General features: G+C 46.3%; 1 protein-coding gene across 1 annotated transcript in view; it reads left to right on the forward strand.

Annotated features, from left to right (window-relative positions):
- adam19a (ADAM metallopeptidase domain 19a) overlaps nucleotides 1–23,763 on the forward strand; it is a 120,374-nt gene that overhangs the window by 61,513 nt on the left and 35,098 nt on the right. The window contains exons 4-5 of the mRNA XM_080839355.1: nucleotides 10,716–10,794; nucleotides 18,558–18,634. Of these exons, the coding sequence (XP_080695481.1) occupies nucleotides 10,716–10,794; nucleotides 18,558–18,634 (156 nt within the window). The remainder of the gene's footprint in view (nucleotides 1–10,715; nucleotides 10,795–18,557; nucleotides 18,635–23,763) is intronic.

The raw sequence follows: 23,763 nt of genomic DNA on the forward strand, positions 1-23,763 counted from the left end.
GCACGCGTGCCTGCACTTGCCTGTGTGTGTGCCTGCGGCTCCCCCTTTTTTATTTTGATTAAAATCAATAACGGGCTTTGATCTTGTAATCTGCCTAAGCCTTGGAGGATGTCAGTGCTAAGGAAGACTGACGTTCGTTACAAGGTCCTCACAGATCCCTCTCCAGGTTAATTAAGCATTCCATGCAACAAAAAAAAGAGAAGGAAACCGGACAAGCAAGCCTATTTCGCACATTTGGGGAACTAAAGAGCGACTTGAAAGAGAGGAGGAAGTGGGAGGGAGGCAGTAACGAGGAATGAAAAGGAAAAGAAGATTCCGTATTTAGCGAAACCAAAGAGAAGATTGCTAATGGGTGAGAAGCAAATTGATAGACGTGAGAAAAACACATTACTGTTTTCATCAGTGTTATTTGTTGCCATTAACAGATTGAGTGAATGAGTCACTGCAAATGTTTAATTATCATCAGGCCTAACAGGCTGTGGATCACAAATTGCTCATCTATGCTCAACGCTAACCTTTAGAAGTGTTTGCCAAGCCTGTCTACCAGACAACAGCTTTAGTTGCCAAAACTGAATGCGTATTTTCCGTTGTTCATTTCATGATTCTAACACTTTGCTCTGCCAAAAGCAATGGGTGTTGTGGGATTTTGACAGGAGTTTTTCTCGACCTTTGACAAAGTGTTATCTTATCTTCCATTCAGATTTAGTTATCCTCATATCTGCTCTGCCAAATTAGTTTTTTTTTGTAGTTTGTCTATGGTTTGACCTCACTGCACCTTCAACTATTTGTTACAGTTACATTATACACACCCTGTAACAGCCACATAGCCTACATGAAACTAGCTGAACAGCCAACATTCTGTAGGTTACTGTCTTTGGCAAACATAAGGCATTGCGTTTTATTCCTTATGCATTTAAAACAGTGGTTGCTATGAGAAGCAAAGGGAAGTCACCATTTGCTTAAATGTGGTTGCTAAGGGCAGCTTGGCAACGGATAATGGGGAGACCTTCTCATAATTTGGTATTAAGAGCTTCAACTTTAATAACCTTGCCCTTTATTTTCAGCAGAAAACTTTACAGACTAAAGACAGATATATACTGTGGACTGATAGAGACATGAGAGAAAATGTGAGAGGCACAGAGAGAAACAGAAAAAGACAGTCAGGAAGACACAGAGATAGGGATAAAGGGAGAGAGGGGGTAAGAGGTAAACAGACAGAGAGAGAGAGATAGTCAGGAAGACACAGAGATAGGGATAAAGGGAGAGAGGGGGTAAGAGGTAAACAGACAGAGAGAGAGAGATAGTCAGGAAGACACAGAGAGAGGGATAAAGGGAGAGAGGGGGTAAGAGGTAAACAGACAGAGAGAGAGAGAGATAGCGAAGCCGGGAGCAGGAAACAGGTGCAGGCTGCAGCTTGAGTGGCAGGCTCCGGATTGGGTTCTCGGCAGGGCCTTTCTGCTGGGCGCGTGCGGAGGAAGGGACGTCAGCGGGGGTAGACAGCTGGACGTCCTTGAAACTCCATCGCTCCCTGTCTGACTCGAGAGAGACACCCCAACACCCCGCCGTCACACACACACACACACACACACGCACACACACACGCACACACACACGCACACACACACACACACACACACATACACACGCGCACACACATACACACGCAAACACACACACACACTCTCTTTCTCCACATCGCCTCTTCATAGTCTCACCCCTTTCTGTAGGCGTTCTCCTCCAGCCCTGCACCACACCACACCAGACCCCCACCTGCTCGTCTAAACAAAAGTCCCCTACAGGAGGAGGGGATTTCCTGCCACACGATTCACTTCCTCCGACACTTCCCATTTAGTCATGCAGTGGGCAGCCTTCAGATGGCTGGCGGTGAATAGCCATTCATACACTCACACTCACAAATATTAATACTTACTCGCACACAAACACGTTTGCTTTGTTCCCCACTCAGCACACTCTGTTCTGTAGGCCCCAACCCTGCATGAATCAGTCATTCATGACACCTGCAGCTGTTGCAGTCAGCAAACCCCTCAATCTCACCAATCACATAATGAGATAAGCCAAGAAGACAATAACTAAATGGCCGCAAAGCCATTTATCACGAATTACAGGCTGCTGCCGTGCGTGGTTGTCAGGTTGTCGTGGTTGTGCATAAACTATACACTATCTCATAATTAAAGACTCTCTGTAGTAGTGTTAGCCTCATCTTTCTATTTTTATTAAGGCTCTTAGTAGGCTTTGTAGATAACGATCACACCAAGGTCAGATGCTTCATTCCTGGGAGCACACAAAGCTAATTACCGTGTTCACAGTTACCGCATGAAAGCATTTTCTGAAGGACTAAATATGATGTTCGTAACATCATTAGGCCCAAGAATAACTCATGACCTGAGAATGACATTAAAATAGCACCCGGTGGTCTTCTATCCAGGTTCTTTCCCCCCCAGGCGGTGGTGTGCCCTCAGAGCAGCCCTACAGACTGTGACGGGCCATAAACGCACGGCTCCAGACAATTAGCTTTTACACTGGTAAAACAGAGCACGGAGGGCCTCCATCCTGATTATACAGCACGGCTGACTGGGGCTGCCTGCGTGGGCGCCCGGGTCCATGAGTCTTTTAAAGGGTGAGCTGGCCCTCTGATTGCCTGTTAAGGCCCTGGCGAACGAGGCGCAACCCGTCAGCCCAACCCCGCTAACCCCGGCAGATAACAAGCTGTTTACGGAGCCGGTGAGGTCACGTGGATTTAATTTGTTTTGGGTAAAAAGGCAACTAACTGGCTGCAAGGAGATAAGAAAAAAATCATACAAGGTTGCTCCAGCAAAAGAGCTTTATGGGGAATGATATTGTGCCATTAAAAATAGAATCCAATTGCAATCGAACTCTCCCGAAGGAATTGGACTTTAAAAGCTTTTTATTGTAGGGCTGAAGCATAAACATGCATCAAATAGACATGAGGATAAAAAGCCTTACATTTAAAAAAAAAAATAGGTCTCTTTCTTCTCTCTCGTGCTCAAACATAAATACTTACTAAAACTCGTCTCCACGAAAGAGCCTCTCCCTTTTTAAATGTTTTTTTCCCCCTGTTGGTTGATAGTGCTGTCTGTTCCTTGTGCATTCAATATTCTCGGCTCATATTGATGTTTACCTGGCAACAGCCACCTTGTCCTTGGTTACCAGACAGCATACAAAGGCAGCAGGGTTCCTATGGAGATGTGCGCCAGGTGCGTAGGATGACTGTGTCGGTGGTGACCGCCGGAGCTGACCGGCTGGCTGGTCGTTGCTATGACATACTTGCCTGCATTCCAGATTTGCCTGTGACTGGCCTGAAAGTACTCTTACGCATATCATATCCACACATAAGTTTCTCAGTGTCTCTAGACCATAAAAGTGATCTAGTGCTCCCTGTGTAGATTTGCAGCTGATGTTCCTTTGAGTCGCTTGACGAATTGAGGACACAAGTCACACTAATGAAATCAGAACGGATAACCGAGATTTGATTAGCATCGCTGCAACCGCCGCATGAGGAATTAGACTGCTTTCTTCATGGAACTTATGACACTCTGTTTGATTTTTTTGGGGCGTGGTCTGTTTTTTTTTTTTTAAAACAGAACGAAATGGGGCAACGAGTGTATGGTGCTGCAATATTTTCAGTGTGTTTTAAATGCTTAAAGTGGGCCACGGCTCTCTGCGAAGTGATGGGAAGGAGCACACAGCTGCAGGGGTGGCATTCGACAGCTAGCACACGCACCACTGGCAGAGTCTCTTGCAATCACAGCAGATTTTGAAGCACACTCTTTCCTCCCTGAGTGCATTTTGACAGCTTTTCCATAGTGTGTGTGAGCTTTGTGTGTGTGTGTGTGTGTGTGGTGTGTGTGTGTGTGTGTGTGTGTGTGTGTGTGTGTGTGTGTGTGTGTGTGTGTGTGTGTGTGTGTGTGTGTGTGTGTGTGTGTGTGTGTGTGTGTGTGTGTGTGTGTGTGTGTGTGTGTGTGTGTGTGTGTGTGTGTGTGTTTGTTTGTGTGTGTGTGTGTGTGTGGTGGTGGTGGTGGTGGTGGGAGGACTGAAGAAGTCCTTGACAACCAAATTGAAGCATTTCCCCATTTTTGATAGGGAGCCTAAAAAAAAAAAAGCACAAGCCCTAATTGAAAAAGACTACAAGGCACCTCTGTGGCTCCTGTATTAGGTGGTATGAAGTGGTTGCCTGCAGGTATTTTTCTGCTTCGCTCTTCCAGAGCAATTGGCCGTCTTGTTTTCGCAAGGCCGGCGCCGGAACCCTAGCCTCACGTTGAAATAACATCCGAAAATAAGGCTTTTATTTACGGGGCATAAGACGGGGCGTGTTTTTAGAGCTAATTTTCAAAACTCGTCTTAGACTCGGATGGAGAGAAAGTGCCGCGCGCGCGTGCGTGCGTGCGTGCGTGCGTGCGTGCGTGCGTGCGTGCGTGCGTGCGTGCGTGCGTGCGTGCGTGCGTGCGTGTGTGTGTGTGAATGAAAAGAGCTAAACCGGTGGAAAGGGAGGAAGAGAAGAGGAAAGGGAGCGGTGGAGAGAAGCAGAGGGGGGTTGGGGGACGGAGCCAGGGGATGAGTAGTCGCAGAGGAAGGAGCTGGGCACAGCGGAGGCCGCCAAGGCTGAGCAGAGTAAATGCCCACAGATGGCAATGATCATGCACACTGGCTCTCACTGGGTCACTGGGTCAGTCTCTCTCCCCCTCCCTCTCTCCCTTAGTCACCCTCTTCCTTCCTTTGCCTCTCTCTGTCTCTTCTCCCCTCTCTTCTTTCTTCTTCATGTCTCTCTTTCCCCTCTCTCCTTCTTCCTCTCTCTGCGTCTTTTTTTCCTCACCTCGTGTCTTTGCTCTCTCGCTCTGCATTTGTTCCTCCTGTCATCTCTCCCTCCCTCCCCCCCCTCCCCCCCCGTCTCTTGGCTGCATTTCCTCAGCAGAGAGCAACAGACAGAAAACAGCTGGCACGCCTGTGCTGCCTGTGTCTGCCAGAGCCTGGAGAGGGGTGCGGAGCTCTGACAAGAGGAGTAAGAAGAAACCAGCACTTCGGCTCCGTGCTGTGATTCGGATGACAGGATATATGTTTCTGTGTGCGTACGTGTGTGTGTGTGTTTCTTGATGTATGATTGTATGGGTGTGTCTCTGTCTTTTGTGAGTCATTTGTATGTGTGTGTGTGTGTGTGTGTGTGTGTGTGTGTGTGTGTGTGTTTCTTGATGTATGATTGTATGGGTGTGTCTCTGTCTTTTGTGAGTCATTTGTATGTGTGTGTGTGTGTGTGTGTGTGTTGCCACCTCTGTAGTTTATTTTCCCCCTGTTCTGTCTGATGAATTCATCACACAATCCTCCAGTTACTTAGTAAAAAAAAAGAGTACAAGACAAAGAAAGAAAACGAGAAAGAAAAATCTAGTCACAGTTGTTGATGATATTATTAGTTTCAAACAGTAAGCCACACTCGATGGAACATGGCAGTCTTCTAAAGCCATGGTGTTTTTGCAGTGTCTGTCAAACATTGAGACTTGTGGCAGAGTACTCTACTCCACCGCCTCCACCCTCATTTTAAGGACAGAAAAGAGGAGGGATGATAAAAGGGATAGACAGAAAAAAAGTGCACTTAATAACAAAAATCAGGGCAACACATCTTTATCCGCCCTGCCATTAAAAGAGGAATATATCTGCGGTTGAGTGTACAGCTCTTTTGAAAGAGTATGCTGTGTGTGTGTGTACACTTCATTGGCATCCATCATCAAGGCTACCCTCTTTTGAAAAGCTGCCACAGCTCTCTGTTCAGTAGAGGTAGGTAAAGACGCCTCATCTTCCTCTCTAGAAATGGAGATGGTTAATGTGCACAACATGTGTCAATACTAAGCAAACAGGAGCGCGAGTCTTGTGTTATTCTCTGGGTTGGGTTTCTAAACGAGAAGACCGTTAAAAAATGGTTCCGGTGTTGTGCACGCCTGACTGTGATGTTGATGTGGAGATTTATGGCAACAGAGTTCAAACCCTTAGTCAGATTCTTCCGGCCCCACCTTTTCCTCAGTGTACCATCTTGATTCTGAGAACAGCTCTCTGTGGTTTTCCTGTTAAAGGATATTGGTTTTTTTTTTGCATGCATGCCTGCTTAAAGTAAAAGCAGAACACATAAGAAGTAAATGTTAACTACTTTGTACTATCATTGTCTGTCTAGGTCTTCCTCTCCTTTTCTCTCTCTTTCTGTCTTCCTCTACCCATTGTAGGTCTAGCTAATGTTCAGTCCTCCTAATTCTGGGCTACTTTGTATGATGTCACTCTCACCATAAAAAAGCTTTAGCAGTTTTCACACTTCCACAGAATGGCTCTGAACTTCACAGAATGTGTTGAGAATGTTGCATGTTGGGTAAGGGTAGCTGTTAACATCAGCTGAATAACGAACCTATCAACTCATTACTGCCTGCGGTTGTAAGGGTGTTTGTAAGCACCTGTTGGTTAGTGGTTTGGGGTGCGCCTGTCCCACAAACGAAACCTGAAATGAGCCCATTCAGCCACAGCCAAGCAAACACACTCTTCCGTTGGCAAACAGAGCATATGCTATTTTTCACCCATGCTACTAGCAAATGAGAGCCAATACAGCTGTTTGTAAAAGAGACTAAGAGAGGGCATGGAAAAATACTAAAGCTAGCATGAACTAAAGCTAGCATGAACTAAAGCTAGCATGTAGAAGCTGTCTTCTGTTCTGTTCCGTGCTTTTGCACTATTTGTGTCTTTTTGTCTCTTTCTGAACAATAATTGCGCTGTGAGTTTGGTTGGTGTTTTCTACACTTTGGCCTTCGCCAGCCTTACTTTCCACTGTGTATCTCCTCTTCTTTCCACTACTAGTGACTGATCTATAGAACAACATGTCAGGACAAGTATCGATATACTGATAAGCACTGAGCTTTGACTTTTCAGTGCCATAATGGATATGGATCAAGTGGCTAGTTTAGGGCACTGAAATCAGTTGACCCTGACAGGAAGGTCCAGCCAAGGTTCTTGGTTCTGATGAGCAAGACTTCAAACACAGGGCCAGCAAGCGCTGAAAGAAAGCTACAAAACCTATGGACAAAGGAAACAACTAAATGAATGTGTGATTTTTTTTTCTCGTTCCACCCAGCTTTATGTCACAGTATATTCCTTTTGATCTTCAGCTGCAGGAGTACAGAAAGATCTCTCCCTCCCCCTGCTTTCTTCTTCCCCCCTTTGGGCGCTTAACCAGAAATGAGCAGCGAGGAGCAGGCCGGCGCTTACAGATGGCCCTGTTACGGAGCTGTGCCTGGCCTCTCGCGTGCCTCGCTCCGAGCCAGCGTCATTTGCGGAGTTAATTAGCCCCCCTTTGTAACGGAACCCTCTCTCCGTCTGCCTCTCTGAGTGTTCTCATGCCTTGGAGAAGGGGGGTGTGTGGGGGTTGTGGCGGAGTGCCTTGCATCTCTTAACAAACGCAACAATTTTCAAACAAGGTTGATGTGGAGAGAACGTTCCAACGGGACGTGAGTATCTCACGCCTTTCATCTCATCGGGCCCCTGCTTATTTGTTGATTCTGAACCATATGTCAGCGTTTTTCAACAAGGCATTTGCTCGGTCTGTCTTCCCAACGACTAGAATTCAGAGTCGATCCTCCCTCCCTCTCTCTTTGTCTTATTTTTTTTTCTCCTTCCCTCCCCTTCCCTTTGGCTAAGCACTTAAAAGCGAGTTTCCATCAGACCACTATCTCAGTGTTCTGATTTGGTACTGTATAAACACATAACCTCAAACAGACCTATGAATCAGACAACAGCCACCCTCAGAAAAAAAGATCTGCAGTTTGTTTTTGTTTACTTCTGTTCCTCATTTAAAAAAAAAAAAACACCAACAAACTCGCACAACAGTTGTATTCGCCATTGTTTTAAATGTCACAGGTCTTCAATCCAACTGCCTTGTCGACCTTAGCTCATACGTGAGACTAGCATCTCAGCCCCTGGCAGAGTATCGCTGCGACAGATACGGGAAACACAGCCACTTCTGTACCCTCACCTACTTGAAAAAGGTCAAATTCACAGTGCCAGTATTGCAATCATTCCCCCTGTGCGCACGGCTCGCTTTTACCCACTCTGTCATTTACTGCACTCATAAAAGTCAGTGTCCCTGCCAACTCCAGTCCTCTGAGAGGTTGCAGGTTCATCAGTCAAACTGTGACTCATAACGTACACACAGAGCCAGCGCCTGAACAGGTGAACCTTCCGGAACGTGGGTGTGTTCCAAAACAACATTCCATGACTAAAGGCAGGCGCCAATCCATTCCTACAGCTTTGTGCACCTGTTTGATGCCTCAGTTGTTGCACCGGGTGTTACATTGTTTATTTCTGGGGAAAAAAAGACGTCACATTATGTACATTCACAGTGAACTACATTACCCTTATCGCCGCCATATTCTTCAACTGGAGGTGTAGTGAGACTTAGTTGAAGAAGAGAGCTCGTTTTTAACACACAGTTTTGGTATGGGAGTGTGTCGCCCACTGATTCTGGTTGCAGAGAGACACATCGTCACATCATCTTGATCTTGGAGATCAAAGGACCTTTAGAAGTAGGAAGGTCTTTTTTTTTTTACCCACCCCCCACCCAGCCCAAAGCTTAATTTCTACCTCCTTTGGATACATTTGTCTTTAAAGGAGCCTGGGCCTGATTATGTCCAATTACAAACCTCGTGCAGCTGAGGCTGGAGGCTGTCTGTGGCAGGAATGCCACGCTGGTTGCAGACCCAAAAGAGTGTGACACCAGGCCACGGAATCACACACATGCTCTCCAAGCGAGGATGCTCGACTGTCCTCTCTCATTAGGGCCTAAAAGCAGCAGTGTTGTTTGCTAATGTCAACCTGTCAGCCCTCATTCTTTTTCTCTCTCTCTCTCCTGTCCTCTCACATACGCACACTCTCTTCCACTCTTTCTTTTTCTCCATCTCCCACCCCACCCATTCTTTGTCTTAGTGTCTTTCTTTCTTCTTCACCAGCTGTGGCAACATGAAACGCCCGTGACTTATTCATACGGTCTGATTCACTCAGAGACAACAGCAACTCTCTCTCTCTCTCTCTCTCTCTCTGTGTGCTGCCAGCCCTGCCAACACCAAATAAGAACACAGCTCCCTGGCACTGTCAGATCCACTCAGTGATAACAGGTCTCTGGGTGTCACGGGCTGTCTCATCGGGGAGAGTTAACGCCCCCCCCTCCTCCCGTGTGTTGCGGGAGGTCATGACCTACCCATAAACCCCATCCCCATCCCTTCCTGTCAGCCATCTTTTGTTCTCTCCCAGCTCTCTCAGCAAGTTCATTTGCAGCTGCAGATCAAAGCTAAGGGTTCTTCCGGGACACATAACACATATGCTGTTCTGTCAAACTTGACAGACAGACAGACAGACTGACTGACTGACTGACTCACTGACTGACTCACTGACTGACTGACTGACTGACTGACTGACTGACTGACTGACTGACTGACTGGCTGACTGACTGACTGACTGACTGACTGACTGACTGACTGACTGACTGACTGACTGACTGACTGACTCACTGACTCACTGACTGACTGACTGACTGACTGACTGACTGACTGACTGACTGACTGACTGACTGACTGACACTGACTGACTGACTGACTGACTGACTGACTGACTGACTGACTGACTGACTGACTGACTGACTGACTGACTGACTGACTGACTGACTGACTGACTGACTGACTGACACTGACTGACTGACTGACTGACTGACTGACTGACTGACTGACTGACTGACTGACTGACTGACTGACTGACTGACTGACTGACTGACTGACGAACGAGAACTCGGGAGATAAGATAGCAGTCATGATTTTTTTTACTTTCTTCATCAGGCGAGTGGCATGGCTTCCCTCAAAGCCTGGCGCGTGCCATAGTTTAAGTGAGCAGAGTGTGTGTGTTTGCCTTTTTCTCGCCTTAAAAAAAAAAATCAAACGCGGTGATGAAAGCAGCGAGGATGAGAAAACAAGATGTGATCTGACGAGGGGGAGCAAGAGAATAAAATGTCAGAGACAAGTGTGTCTTTCACTGAGATTGCCTTTGTGATTTGCTAGAGGGAATTCACACTAACAGTTGTGCATTCACATTCACACAGATACAAAGACACACTCTGACACACACACACACAAGACAAGACAAGTGTATTTACATAACACATCTCGTGCACAGAGGTTATCCTAAGGGCTTTACATGTGCATCATAAAATGGAGAATTCATAAGCACACAATTCAAAGCAGCATAAGCATGTATAAGGCCACCCACAAGCCCCATATACTGTATATAGATATACAGACTGTACTGTAAATGACACACACACACACACACACACACACACACACACACACACACACACACACACATACATACACACACACACACACACACACACACACACACAAATTTGCTTAGGTGTGTTGGCAGCTTCAGTGAAGATGTGTGTCGCCCAGTAATCCACTCTTGGATGTGGCCAGCATAGTATGGCCGACGTCAATGAGTCCCACACCAGATTGTCTTCCAGCAGCTAATATGTTTCTGATGTTTGTTTTCTCCCCCTTCACCTCTCTCTCTCTCTCCCTCAATGGCTATCTCTCTCACACTCTCTCCTTCTATATCTATCTTTCTTTCTTTCTTTCTCTCTCTCTCTCCCTCCGTCTCTTGCTCAGGGAGCTTCTTGGTGAAGACTTCACAGAGACCCATTACAGTGAGGATGGAACCCCAGTGACCCTTACATCCAATCAGACGGTAAGACCAAGAGTAAATAAAGCTGAGATTCTGTTTATGTCTTCAAGTCTTATCTGTCCTCTTCTTCCATCCATCTCTCTTCATGTGCGCGTTTGAGAGTCTGGTTCAGGAGTCTTTTATCTTCTGTTCCAGACGGTTAGGTTGGAGGTCACATGACATGATATTTCAGTGCCATATCTTGACAACAAACCTTGTCACACGCTCCTCCACATGACCTATAGATACAGACACACACTCACACACACACTCTCTCTCTCTCTCTCTCTCTCGCTCTCTCTCACACACACACACACACACACACACACACACACACACACACACACACACACACACACACAGACACTCACTTACATACACACATAAACACTGTATCTGTGTGGTTCTACTGTACTTCAAGTGCCTTTCAATGACACACACACAAAGTACAAAAGCACATTGCACACACTGGACACTTGAAATAACATCTTTTATGCCTGGGCTCGCCCCTTTGTGTAAAACTGCACCACAAGTCATTCAGTTCTCAAGGCCGCTATGTTAACAGTTGGCTCTGTTCAGACTGAGCGGCCATGTTTTTACTTAGACTCAATACGGCTCTTCCTATGCAGTTTCTCGTTAACTAAAGAATTAATTTGTCCCTTCCTCTATTTTTTTACTCATTGTAATCAACACCAACTGTGGCTCCGCACTAACAAGGTACTGAAGGCGTTAAGCCTGTAATTGAAACAATTTGCTGCGTGTGCTATAGACCAATTTTAGCCAGGCAAAAGGAAGCCTTATAAATGAGCTGCAAAGCCGCTGTAGGCGTGACATAGTAGTAATGAACTTACGCATTCAGGAATCTTTTGATGTTATTTTAGAGCACAACAGAATTCAATTTTATTCGCCCAGACGTATAGGCTTTTGCTCATAGCCTGAGATAAATATTTTAGTGCGTTTTTTTATTGCAGTAAAGAGCAGAAAAAACCAGGGACTGTCTGCGATTATTGATGTTTTGTTATTTTTTCTTCCTCAAAATGATGTTGCTCATCTCCCAGGTGAATGTTGACTTGGCAGAGCAAGCACCTCTGTGGCCTCTGCAGTATGATGGGGCGATACATCTCTCTTCCCCTCTCTCTTTCCCTCTCTCTTCCCCTCTCTCTTCCCCTCTCTCTGTCCCTCTCTCTTCCCTCTCTCTTCCCTTACTCTCTTCCCCTCTCTCTTCCCTACTCTCTTCCCCTCTCTCTTTCCCTCTCTCTTCCCCTCTCTCTTCCCCTCTCTCTGTCCCTCTCTCTTCCCTCTCTCTTCCCTTACTCTCTTCCCCTCTCTCTTCCCCTCTCTCTTCCCCTCTCTCTGTCCCTCTCTCTTCCCTTACTCTCTTCCCCTCTCTCTGTCCCTCTCTCTTCCCCTCTCTCTTCCCCTCTCTCTTCCCCTCTCTCTGTCCCTCTCTCTTCCCTCTCTCTTCCCCTCTCTCTGTCCCTCTCTCTTCCCTCTCTCTTCCCCTCTCTCTGTCCCTCTCTCTTCCCTTACTCTCTTCCCCTCTCTCTGTCCCTCTCTCTTCCCCTCTCTCTTCCCTTACTCTCTTCCCCTCTCTCTGTCCCTACTCTCTTCCCCTCTCTCTTCCCCTCTCTCTTCCCCTCTCTCTTCCCCTCTCTCTGTCCCTCTCTCTTCCCTCTCTCTGTCCCTCTCTCTTCCCTCTCTCTTCCCTCTCTCTTCCCCTCTCTCTTCCCCTCTCTCTTCCCCTCTCTCTGTCCCTCTCTCTTCCCTCTCTCTTCCCTTACTCTCTTCCCCTCTCTCTTCCCTACTCTCTTCCCCTCTCTCTGTCCCTCTCTCTTCCCCTCTCTCTTCCCTTACTCTCTTCCCCTCTCTCTGTCCCTCTCTCTTCCCTCTCTCTTCCCCTCTCTCTGTCCCTCTCTCTTCCCTTACTCTCTTCCCCTCTCTCTTCCCCTCTCTCTTCCCCTCTCTCTTCCCCTCTCTCTTCCCCTCTCTCTGTCCCTCTCTCTTCCCTCTCTCTGTCCCTCTCTCTTCCCTCTCTCTTCCCTCTCTCTTCCCCTCTCTCTTTCCCTCTCTCTTCCCCTCTCTCTGTCCCTCTCTCTTCCCTTACTCTCTTCCCCTCTCTCTTCCCTATTCTCTTCCCCTCTCTCTTTCCCTCTCTCTTCCCCTCTCTCTGTCCCTCTCTCTTCCCTCTCTCTTCCCTTACTCTCTTCCCCTCTCTCTGTCCCTCTCTCTTCCCCTCTCTCTTTCCCTCTCTCTTCCCTTACTCTCTTCCCCTCTCTCTTCCCTACTCTCTTCCCCTCTCTCTTCCCCTCTCTCTTTCCCTCTCTCTTCCCCTCTCTCTGTCCCTCTCTCTTCCCTACTCTCTTCCCCTCTCTCTTTCCCTCTCTCTTCCCTACTCTCTTCCCCTCTCTCTTTCCCACTCTCTTCCTCTCTCTCTTTCCCGCTATCATCCCCACTCTATTTCCCTCTCTCTTTCCCTCCCTCTTCCCCACTCTCTTCCCCTCTCTCTTCCCTACTCTCTTCCCCTCTCTCTTCCCCTCTCTCTTTCCCTACTCTCTTCCCCTCTCTCTTTCCCTCTCTCTTCCCTACTCTCTTCCCCTCTCTCTTCCTCTCTCTCTTTCCCGCTATCATCCCCACTCTCTTTCCCTCCCTCTTCCCCACTCTCTTTCTCTCTCTCTTCCCTCTCTCTTCCTCTCTCTCTTTCCCGCTATCATCCCCACTCTCTTTCCCTCCCTCTTCCCCACTCTCTTTCTCTCTCTCTTCCCTCTCTCTTCCTCTCTCTCTTTCCCGCTATCATCCCCACTCTCTTTCCCTCCCTCTTCCCCACTCTCTTTCTCTCTCTCTTCCCTCTCTCTTCCTCTCTCTCTTTCCCGCTATCATCCCCACTCTCTTTCCCTCCCTCTTCCCCACTCTCTTTCTCTCTGTCTTTCCCTCTCTCTTCATCTCTCTTTTTCTTGTGCACTTGCTCCTGGCACCCCACAAGACTGCGTTTGTAGCACTATCTTTCTCAGTGCCTAATTGCTCACGCCCTCCTTGAGAGGTGTTAATGATCTTCTCTCTCCCTATTTTTTTCATAAAAGCACCTCAACTCCGGGAGGGGACCAGAAGTGTCAGGTTCACTTAGAATCCCAAGCATCTCCTCTCCAGCAGTAAAGTGCGAGATCGATGCAAAAGACAAAGCCATTTCCTCTCCTGAAAGCTCTCGCCAATGAAGTTGAGCTCAGAGAGTCACCCGATGTGCCTCTTACTTTCTTTCTCTTTCTCTCTCTCTCTCTCTCTCTCTCTCTCGCTATCTATCTCGCAAGGCCCTCAAACAGACTTACTTCTCTTGTAATGAGTTAGAGACAGACTTGAAGGACTAACACATGAAATGAAATAGAAAATTGTGAATGGGTACAGGGAGGGAAAAATCAACTGAAACTGAAAAAAATGTATATGTAGAGACGATTAGTGAAAGTTAAAAAAAAGTAGATGTCGAATTGCGGCTCCTAATTAGCATTATAATGCTCTCGCTCCAGCATTCGTTTTTCTCCCATCATTGTGCTTAGTTTTATTCCATTCTTTATTTGACATTTTTTTTTGTTAATTTCTCCCCTAGCCTCGCAAGTTTTTTCCCCTCTCCCTCATGATCGCTCTTTCTCCTCTCTCTCTCTCTCCCTCCCTCTCTCTCTCTCCGTCTCTCTCTCTCCTCTCTCAGAGTTCGGCGCTGTTGCTTGCTAACTACAGCATGAAAGCCGCAGTGCAGCCGTTTGAACTTGTGCTGCGAGGTGCAATCTGACTTCAGGTGCCGCCACAGCCCCTTTCAGTCTCCGGCGTCATAACTGCTTCCCGCTGCTTCATCCCCGTCACAGTTCTCTCTCTCTCTTTTGTCGTCGCTGATGATAAGCACCCCGCATTGCCATTAATCGCGCTCTGCTCCTCCTCTCCCAGCGAAGCGCCAGAGATAACACACACGCGCTGTCACTCACGTATACGTAAGCGCATCACGGGTGTTCACTCAAGAAGATGCACACACAGTCTTGTAAAAATATAGGAAAGTGTGTGTGAACGCGCGCACACACACACACACAAATACACAGAGACTTGTAAGGCATAGGCAAATGTGTGTACACGCACATAAACACGCGTACAAAAACCATGCGCTTCCACACTCAAGCTCAGAGATAGTCGTGAACACGAAAACACCTTAAAGGCATCCGACTTCCACATTTGAAGACTGATGGTGGTTCGCTCTGACAGCGAGCACAACTCATACATAGATGATCAATAGGAAACGCTCGTGTTTTTTAAAGAAAGAACCCTCTTCCTGAATATATCCTCCTCCAGCTGCAGAGGCTTTTTTTTGTGAGAAGGAGCACATGAAGGAATTGCGGTCAAGTCAAGCTATTGGGCCCTCATCTTCAGCTGTGTTAAGCCAGCGAAACGGACCACTACTTGGAAGAACCTTTCCCTGTATATGTGTGTGCAGCGGGGCTCTGTGAGGAGATGACCCGAGGCCCGCAGCTGGTTCCGCCCGGCACAGATGTATTCCCGCCATCCAATAACAACCCGTTTAGATGCTGGAGAGCCCCGAAGCCAGAGCCGCAGCGCTCTGTGCTAATGTAATATGAGCCCCAAACACTCACTCCATGCGTATCAACGAGGGGAGAGAAAGAGCCAATAATGCCCAATTCCTAAGTTGCAAATTAAACTGTCAGAGCCTCCACATGTAATCATTAGGGGGGGAAATCTATTACAGCAATGGAAGACAAATATTTCGCCATGACCGTAGCAGGTTGCTGATTACGAGAGCAGACAGAACATTAGCATATATGCGGTTTGTGTGTGTGTGTGTGTGTGTGTGTGTGTGTGTGTGTGTGTGTGTGTGTGTGTGTGTGTGCACGGGTTGAATTAGAATATCTTGCTTATGCATGAGGGGGCGGTGTGAAAAGTGGTGTATGGTCAGCCACAGCTCTGTAAGGAAACATCTGGAGGTAGCTGTGGCGAAAGCTGCTAGAACAGCCGAAGCTGTAAAGTGCTGCAGTGCATTTTCACACTATCTGACTGCCTCACTCTGCACATGTCAATCTCCCCACTGCAGCAGAACAAAAGGCCCCAAATGTGGATTACTCATCTATTATAGCCACGAGTAGTACCAGTGATTCACCCCCTGATCTGGGTTCAGCAGCTAACATAAAATGCCCTCAGATGCTGTTTACAGGTTGATTTCAGCCTTCAGCCATAAATTGAAGCAGTGTTTTCAGTGGGTGACAACAGATCACAAATCAGTAGGCTGTGCATGTCCTCTCCCCTTAACTTCTGATCCTGGATGAGAGCAGGCAGAGTCGAACACAGACTGCTAACAAAAGAGTGTCAAGCTCAAAAACATCTTGACATTTCATAAACAGGTTGGCTGCAAAGAGCTATTGTCCTTTGCCATAAATTGCCGGGTCTGTGCCGAGCATTGTGGTGACACCAGTGCTCCCTCTCAGGCTCTGATAAGCCGTCTGTATGCTGCGGAGCATCGCAACATTAGTTCCAGGCAATTTCCCCATATTCAAATCGCACTCCCCAAGGCTTAATTGGTAATTTGATAATTTGACACTAATTTAGCATAGATTTGGTTTCTATGCAAATGAGTTGTGTGTTCCAGTGACATGAAAGGAGAGATGATATATTATCTGTTGTTTTCAAACCCCCCGCACCCCCCCCCCCCACCTTTTTGTTTTCTAAAGTGTGTCGCACTTGTCGACATGGTCAAGCATCGTTAACAGTTCATTACTGCCATGAAAAAGAGAAAATCGTGATGACTTTTTTTTTCTCTCGCTTTAAATCCAATAACACTTAAAGAACCTCTCGCCTTGAAAGTATCATTACTTTAATGTTTCATTGCGCACATAATCTCACCAGAAACAAATTACTGGAGGAGGGAACCCTCAGAACCAAGCTGACTGCAGCAGTCCCCACAGAGGTGGAGTGATTTATCCGTTCATCACGTACTCGTCCCAATAAGGGGAGCAGGAGTGCTTTTTTTTAATAATCATTTCATATACACGGGCGCATAGTTGTGCATTGTGCCGAGGCTGGCCAGATTGAGCTCTCCCTCTGGCTCATTTTAGAAGGATGGGAACATTTAAGGTCGCTCGCTCAACCACTACCCCCCCCCCCCCACCCCCACCCCCACCCCCACCACCACCACCACCACCACCTCCTCAGCTTCTCCTCTCACTACCTCATTTGCTCATATGGGACTTAAAATGTCCTCATAAATCCACCCTCACAAAAATAGTAGGCTACCTGTTCACAAAGTCCTTGTGCGATTTGAGAGGACTTCTCTCTTGCCACGATGAGCCACCGTGGCCTAATGACTAAACGTTCCAGAGCCGGTTCCACACCATCCACACCATGTCCTGGAACAACAATTGATTCATATGTCCTCCACGTCTTTTAATTTTTTCTTGTTCCTCGTCTGTACCGTTCGGCTAAATGAGCTAATTTCACGGTCTGATCAGCCAACAGAGCTGCTTTAAACAGACTAGAATCATCACTTGTGCCCAATCTAAGCCCCTCCGTTCCAATAAATTAAACCCGGGCAATCCTGTCATCGGCGGATGTTGATGTGCGGACGAGTGGGACGGGTGGAGGTGGGGGGGGGGGGGGGGGGGCACTCTATAGGTCACCCGCTTGACGGGTGTAATCTGCTCGCTCACACTCCAGAGGGCAGGACACCACGGCTTGAAGTTAATGGTCGAACAGTGAAGTCAAGACTCAATAAAACTCTAAAGTATCCGCCTGACTTACGAGCTCCAGACCATCTGTGTGGTGCCTGTGGCATTTTAAGAACTTGGCTTGTTATGGCTCGAGACTTAGTTTGAATGACTTCAAAGAAATATATTGAAAAGCAGACTGTTGCATTTTATATATTCTTAGTTCATAAAGATATGTCTACTGTGAGAAATCTGCTGTATGACATTGGATGTAGTCTCAAAAGACTTAGGTGAACGGAATGCTGAACATGTTGTCACATGATTTGCTGAACCCAGGAGCTACAACGATCAGCTTAAATCTGTCTCTATGGCAACATGATTAACTTTGTTTTCGCTTAGTAGTTAAGCTTGTAACAAGGCGACCCGCTATCCTGATTAGTTGAATTTTGAAAGACTCTGTTGCAGTTGCTAGCCACCGTAGAAGATATTGTTCTGCGCTCAACGCAGTTGTAATACCCTGCCCAGCGTCCGTGTAGCTGAATACAGATGTTAAAACATTTAACCCAGAAACCCAGTGACCCTCCTTCTACACAAAAGGCCCAGTGTGTGCACTTCAGGCTTGGCATTGTGGTAATGGAAGCCTCTCACTGGGACCCTGTCTGGCTGGTCCTCAGCTGATAAATGCTTGGCTATAGCAGACATAGTAACAAAGGAAATGACCTCTCAAAGAGTGAAGTGAAATTCACATTTAATGTCTTGTGTTTTCCCCTCAGTCTTTCTCAAGATGGGGCCCACGCCTGTGTTTGGCTATAGTAATGATAGAGTGCTTAATTGATTATAAGACAGTCTTTCCAGGATGTTGTGAGGATTGATTGTGATTGTTCCAACCAAAATAAACTGAATTTGACTTCAGTAAAATTGTGGTAATAAGAGAGAATTGCAACATGCTAATCAATTTGCATGAATTTGTGACAATGGTGGAGGGACTGGGAAGGTAATAATAACCTTACAAATAGCAAATGCTAAAGTGCTCTCTCTCTCTTTCTCCCTTTCTCTCTCCCCTCCTCTCTCTCTCTCTCTCTCTCTCTCTCTCTCTCTCTGTAGGATCACTGCTTCTATCATGGGCAAGTGCAAGGTCACACAGACTCCTGGGTAGCCCTCAGCACGTGTTCAGGAGTAAGGTAAGCTATCTCTTCGCTAAGGTGGTGTTGCAGACTCACAGCCATCTCACCACTGCTGAGTCATTTTAGCTCTGACTCTGGTAACATGTCCTCTGTCTAAAGACCATGGATGACCTCAGTCTCCTGATTTTAGCAGTTTACCCAAATACACAAGAAATGAGCAGAATGTTAGGAGCAGAATGTTAGGTACAGAATGTTAGGTACAGAATGTTAGGTACAGAATGTCCTACTGACTTGTTGTTGTTGTTGTTGTTGTTGTTGTTGTTGTTGTTTTCACTCGGCACATTAGGAAGAGTTTGCTGGGTTGTGCTAATAGGCACATGCTAATGAGGGCTGCCTGAACCAGGCTAGGATGTTCTGAACTCCTTGAACTCGTCTTAGTATTGCCACAATGAGGTAACATGATGATATATTATTTGTGTGCTTTTAAATGACAGCATACACTCAACTTTGCCACAATAAAGCTGGCAGCAGACCCCCAAACACCAAGCTAGCTGAAGGCGACAAACCCCCAAACACCAAGCTAGCTGAAGGCGACAAACCCCCAAACACCAAGCTAGCTGAAGAATTGCTCTTGACCTCCATTAGCCTTTTCCTGGCACAGATGGCAGGAAGGAATTGCCCTCATGAGTTGCAGAAGGAATTGTGCTCTTGATTTCTGTAATGCAGATTAAGTCATCATTTCATTATTATCTCTTAATTAACTGCCTCTATAATAATTTCATGTTATGAAAAGTTTCATTAAAATCAAGATTGAATTTCAAAATAGAAGAATGTAATACTGACTTGTTGTTGGTTCACTCAGGGCATTAGGAAGAGTTTGCTGGGTTGTGCTAATAGGCACATGCTAGTGAGGGCTGCCTGAACCAGGCTAGGATGTTCTGAACTCCTTGAACTCGTCTTAGTATTGCCACAATGAGGTACAATGATGATATATTATTTGTGTGCTTTTAAATGACAGCATACACTTAACTTTGCCACAATAAAGCTGGCAGCAGACCCCCAAACACCAAGCTAGCTGAAGGCGACAAACCCCCAAACACCAAGCTAGCTGAAGGCAACAAACCCCCAAACACCAAGCTAGCTGAAGGCGACACACCCCCAAACACCAAGCTAGCTGAAGGCGACAAACCCCCAAACACCAAGCTAGCTGAAGGCGACAAACCCCTAAACACCAAGCTAGCTGAAGGCGACAAACCCCCAAACACCAAGCTAGCTGAAGAATTGCTCTTGACCTCTATTAGCCTTTTCCTGGCACAGATGGCAGGAAGGAATTGCGCTCATGAGTTGCAGAAGGAATTGTGCTCTTGATTTCTGTAATGCAGATTAAGTCATCATTTCATTATTATCTCCTAATTAACTGCCTCTATAATAATTTCACGTTATAAAAAGTTTCATTAAAATCACGATTTAATTAGAAAATAGCAACAAATGATTAGACTGTAATTGTCCTGCCATGGTTAATGACCTTGGATACCTACTCAATATGTTGCCCGTCTCTTCTCTGCAATGTATAGCCCAACTTCATTCTTTCAATGTTATATTCGCTGTAGAAAAGAGTGAAGCCTGCTTCTCTCCAGATTGGGCCGGTCTAACAGGATTAAGGGATTGGATGTCGATTATGGTGTTTATCATGGGCGCCGCCAACCCACTTTGTCTGAAATAATATTTATTTTCAATTTTGGCTCAGAGCTATGCAATGAAATTAAACGTCTTTGATATTAGGCTGAGCAACCAGAGGAAGGAAAGTCCGGTCTTGCAAAGAAAGCTCTCTTTTTTACCCCATGTTTGATCTTTCAGTGTTTGGTCAGTGGGACTTCAGGCAAAGTTATTTAGAATTTTCTCCTTGTGTACTAATTCCATTTTTTCCCCAGAAGCTGTCCTTTTAGTTTGATAGGAAAGCCACACTTGAAACGCCTCAAAAATATTTTTCCATGGCTATAGACCAGTCCCAATGCAAATAGTGGCACGCATATGGGGGAGACAACATTAAATTCAACTCACACAACCCTGTTCCTCCCTGCCCCAACCCCTCCCTCCAATATTGAGCCAATGAAAACGGGATTCATTACTTTTTTTTCTTTTTGCGCCGTCAAAAGACTTCAAATCTAAACCAGATCCATTTTTTATTAGAAACTTTAAAGGCCTGGCCACATGGAGCCCCCTCCCTGGAAGGATAGATAGATAGGAGTGTTTCACCGATATTACTTTTAATATCGGCTTGTCATTTTAATATTGCGAAGCCTTGCAATTCCCTTTATAATATATGGGTAGCAGTCTAATATAACGCAGCACGTCATTGATGGCAGTGTGGACTGTGTGACAGCATGATTCCGCAATGGTTCTGGATGAACGTTTCATAAAGACAGAGAGAGTGTTCAATATGGAGAAGTTTATTAACAAAATCAAGGAATTTACTGTCATTTTGGGGGGGGGGGGCTTTCCTGATTGTTTTCACAGCTGTGCGAGGATCCGCTGTCACGCTAAAGTGGTTTCTGAAGGGAATGTGGTCTGTAGGAGTTTTTTTGTGTCCGCAGTGATTATTTGAAGAAAAGAGAGACAAGCTCGCAGACAGATACAAACACACACACACATACACACACACACACACACACACACACACACACACACACAGACACACACACACACACTCACAAACACTCCCTGCCCTGTGCTTATCTGATCAGGCTGCTCAGTTGTATATTTTGATGTTCCCTGTTTTCTGTGCCTCCCTGCACATGTTCCGCACTTTATCTCTATCCCTCTCTCTCTCGGACTTTCTCTCACATTCTCTTGCTTCTCTCACATTCTCTTGCTCTTTCTTTCTTTCTCTGAGTCCTATCTCATTTTGAACATTCCCTTTTGCCGGTTTTCTGTGCACCTCACTCTCTGTCCTCCATGTGGAGGGGTTCACCCCACAGAACTCCTTTTAATCGCGTCTACTAAATCATTCCTACTCTAACAGCTGGCCAAAAGTGCTGAGACAGAGAATCTTTGGCCAGTGTGTGTGTGTGTGTGTGTGTGTGTGTGTGTGTGTGTGTGTGTGTATGTGTCTTTGTCTGTACGTTTAATTTGTTGTGTTCATTTGTCCTTTTTCAGGACCCTTCATTTGTATCTGTTTAAGTTTTTTGTTGATGTTTGCATGTACATGATCTCTCTCTCTCTCTCTCGCTCTCTCAATGCGCATTTGCACATGTGTACGAGGGCATTTCCTTCAGCCAAAACAGACAGCACAGCACATCCCAGCTGCTTCTTTTGTCATGACTGCTGCATTGTCTGTGTATGTGTGTGTGCGAGTGAATGTTTGTGTGTGTGTGTATGTGTGTGAGTGAATGTGTGTGTGTGTGTGTATGCGTGAGTGAATGTGTGTTTGTGTGCGTATGTTTTTGAGTGAATGTGTGTGTGTCTTGCCCACAAATAATCGAGGCAGGAAATGCATGAATCTGTGTGTGGACAACAGGGTGGCTGCTAGGACAAAGAGGCTTTCTGTGTGGTTCACCTGTTTTTTCTCACTAAGGCCCATCATGTTCACACACACACACACACATACACACACACACACCGCTAACCCGCTTCATAAATATTTCTGTCCCTCGCCTCACACACACAAGGCCATAGTCAACACTGTGCACTTGCTGATGCATGTCACGATTTAAATTAGCTTTAAGTTGTGTTAGATTGGCTGGAATTGCTCACGCATGGGAATACGATAGTGGGGGTGTGATATGGGGATACTGCAGATACATTTGTGGATAGTGTGTGTGCGTGTGTGTGTGTGTGTGTGTGTGTGTCTGGGGTGTGGGTGTGTGGGTGTGAGTCTATCTGTGTGTGTGTGTGTGTGTGTGTGTCTGGGGTTTGTGTGTGTGTGTGTGTGTGTGTGTGTGTGTGTGTGTGTGTGTGAGGCTGTCTGTGTGCGCACATGCTTGTGTGTATCTGTATGTGTGTATATGTGTGTTCTGGCGTCTAAAGAAAGGTCTTCAGGGGGTCTTCACTGAGTTCAGTGTGTGAGAGTCACCACAATTCCAGACAAGCTAAAATGCTGGATCCTCACTTCCAATTACTGAGGAAACCAAACACAGGCATGAAGACGTTTTGCTGTCAGGGTTTTGAAAATGCGTGTGTATGTGAGGAGCCACCCTGCATGTGTAGGGAATTAATACATTGTGTGTGTGTGAGCAGCTATCCTGTGTGTGTAGGGAATTAATACATTGTGTGTGTGTGAGCAGCTATCCTGTGTGTGTAGGGAATTAATACATTGTGTGTGTGTGTGAGCAGCTATCCTGTGTGTGTATGTAATTAATACATTGTGTGTGTGTGAGCAGCTATCCTGTGTGTGTTTGCATTACCTCAATTAAATTGCTTGTACATGTGGATGTTTGGACAAGTGTGTGTGCGTGCATGCGTGAGTGCGTGCGTGTGTGTGTGTGCGTGTGTGCATGTGCGTGTGTTTGTGTCTGTCTGTATGTGTGTGTGTGTGCATGTATTCATATGTGTGTGTGTGTGTGTGTGTGTGTGTGTGTGTGTGTGTGTGTGTGTGAGAAAGGAGTGGAGCTTGACTCCTGACAGTTCCTGATGGAAAGAGAGGCGCTCTGACTGTAAATTGCATTCTTTAGCTCAGAGTCCTCTGGGACAGCACTCTCTCTCTCCCTCTGTCTTTATCTCAATCTCCTTTCCTCTGTCTCTCTCTCTTTTTCTCTCTCTTCCTCTCTCTTTCCCCCACTCTCCCTATCTCCTTCTCTCGCTCCTTTCCTCTTTTTCTCCCTCTCTTACTCTCTCTTCCTCTCTCTCTTCTCCTCTCTCCCTCTCCATCCTTCTAAACTAAACTAAAGCCTTCAGAGCAGGCTTATCAGCAGAGGCTTTAGTGCTTGAGGGCATGAAGCTCTGTGGGCTGTCCTAGCATCCACAGTCACTGATCAGGGATCAGTTGGTGCTGCCCAAGCTGTGACCTTAATCATTATTGGCCCAAACATTGAAGCTGACCTTGAGTAAGTTGTCAAGGACATCACAAACCAGTTTGTTGGAATAGCTAAAAAGATGAGGAGGCCCGACACACATTTTGGCTCTCCATCCCCCCCTTGTGGTAGTCTTGCATATAGAGTCAGGAACTAATCCTTTAGTGCACGATGCTC

Source organism: Sprattus sprattus, assembly GCF_963457725.1.
Source record: "Sprattus sprattus genome assembly, chromosome: 5".
NCBI classification, from domain to species: Eukaryota; Metazoa; Chordata; class Actinopteri; order Clupeiformes; family Clupeidae; genus Sprattus; species Sprattus sprattus.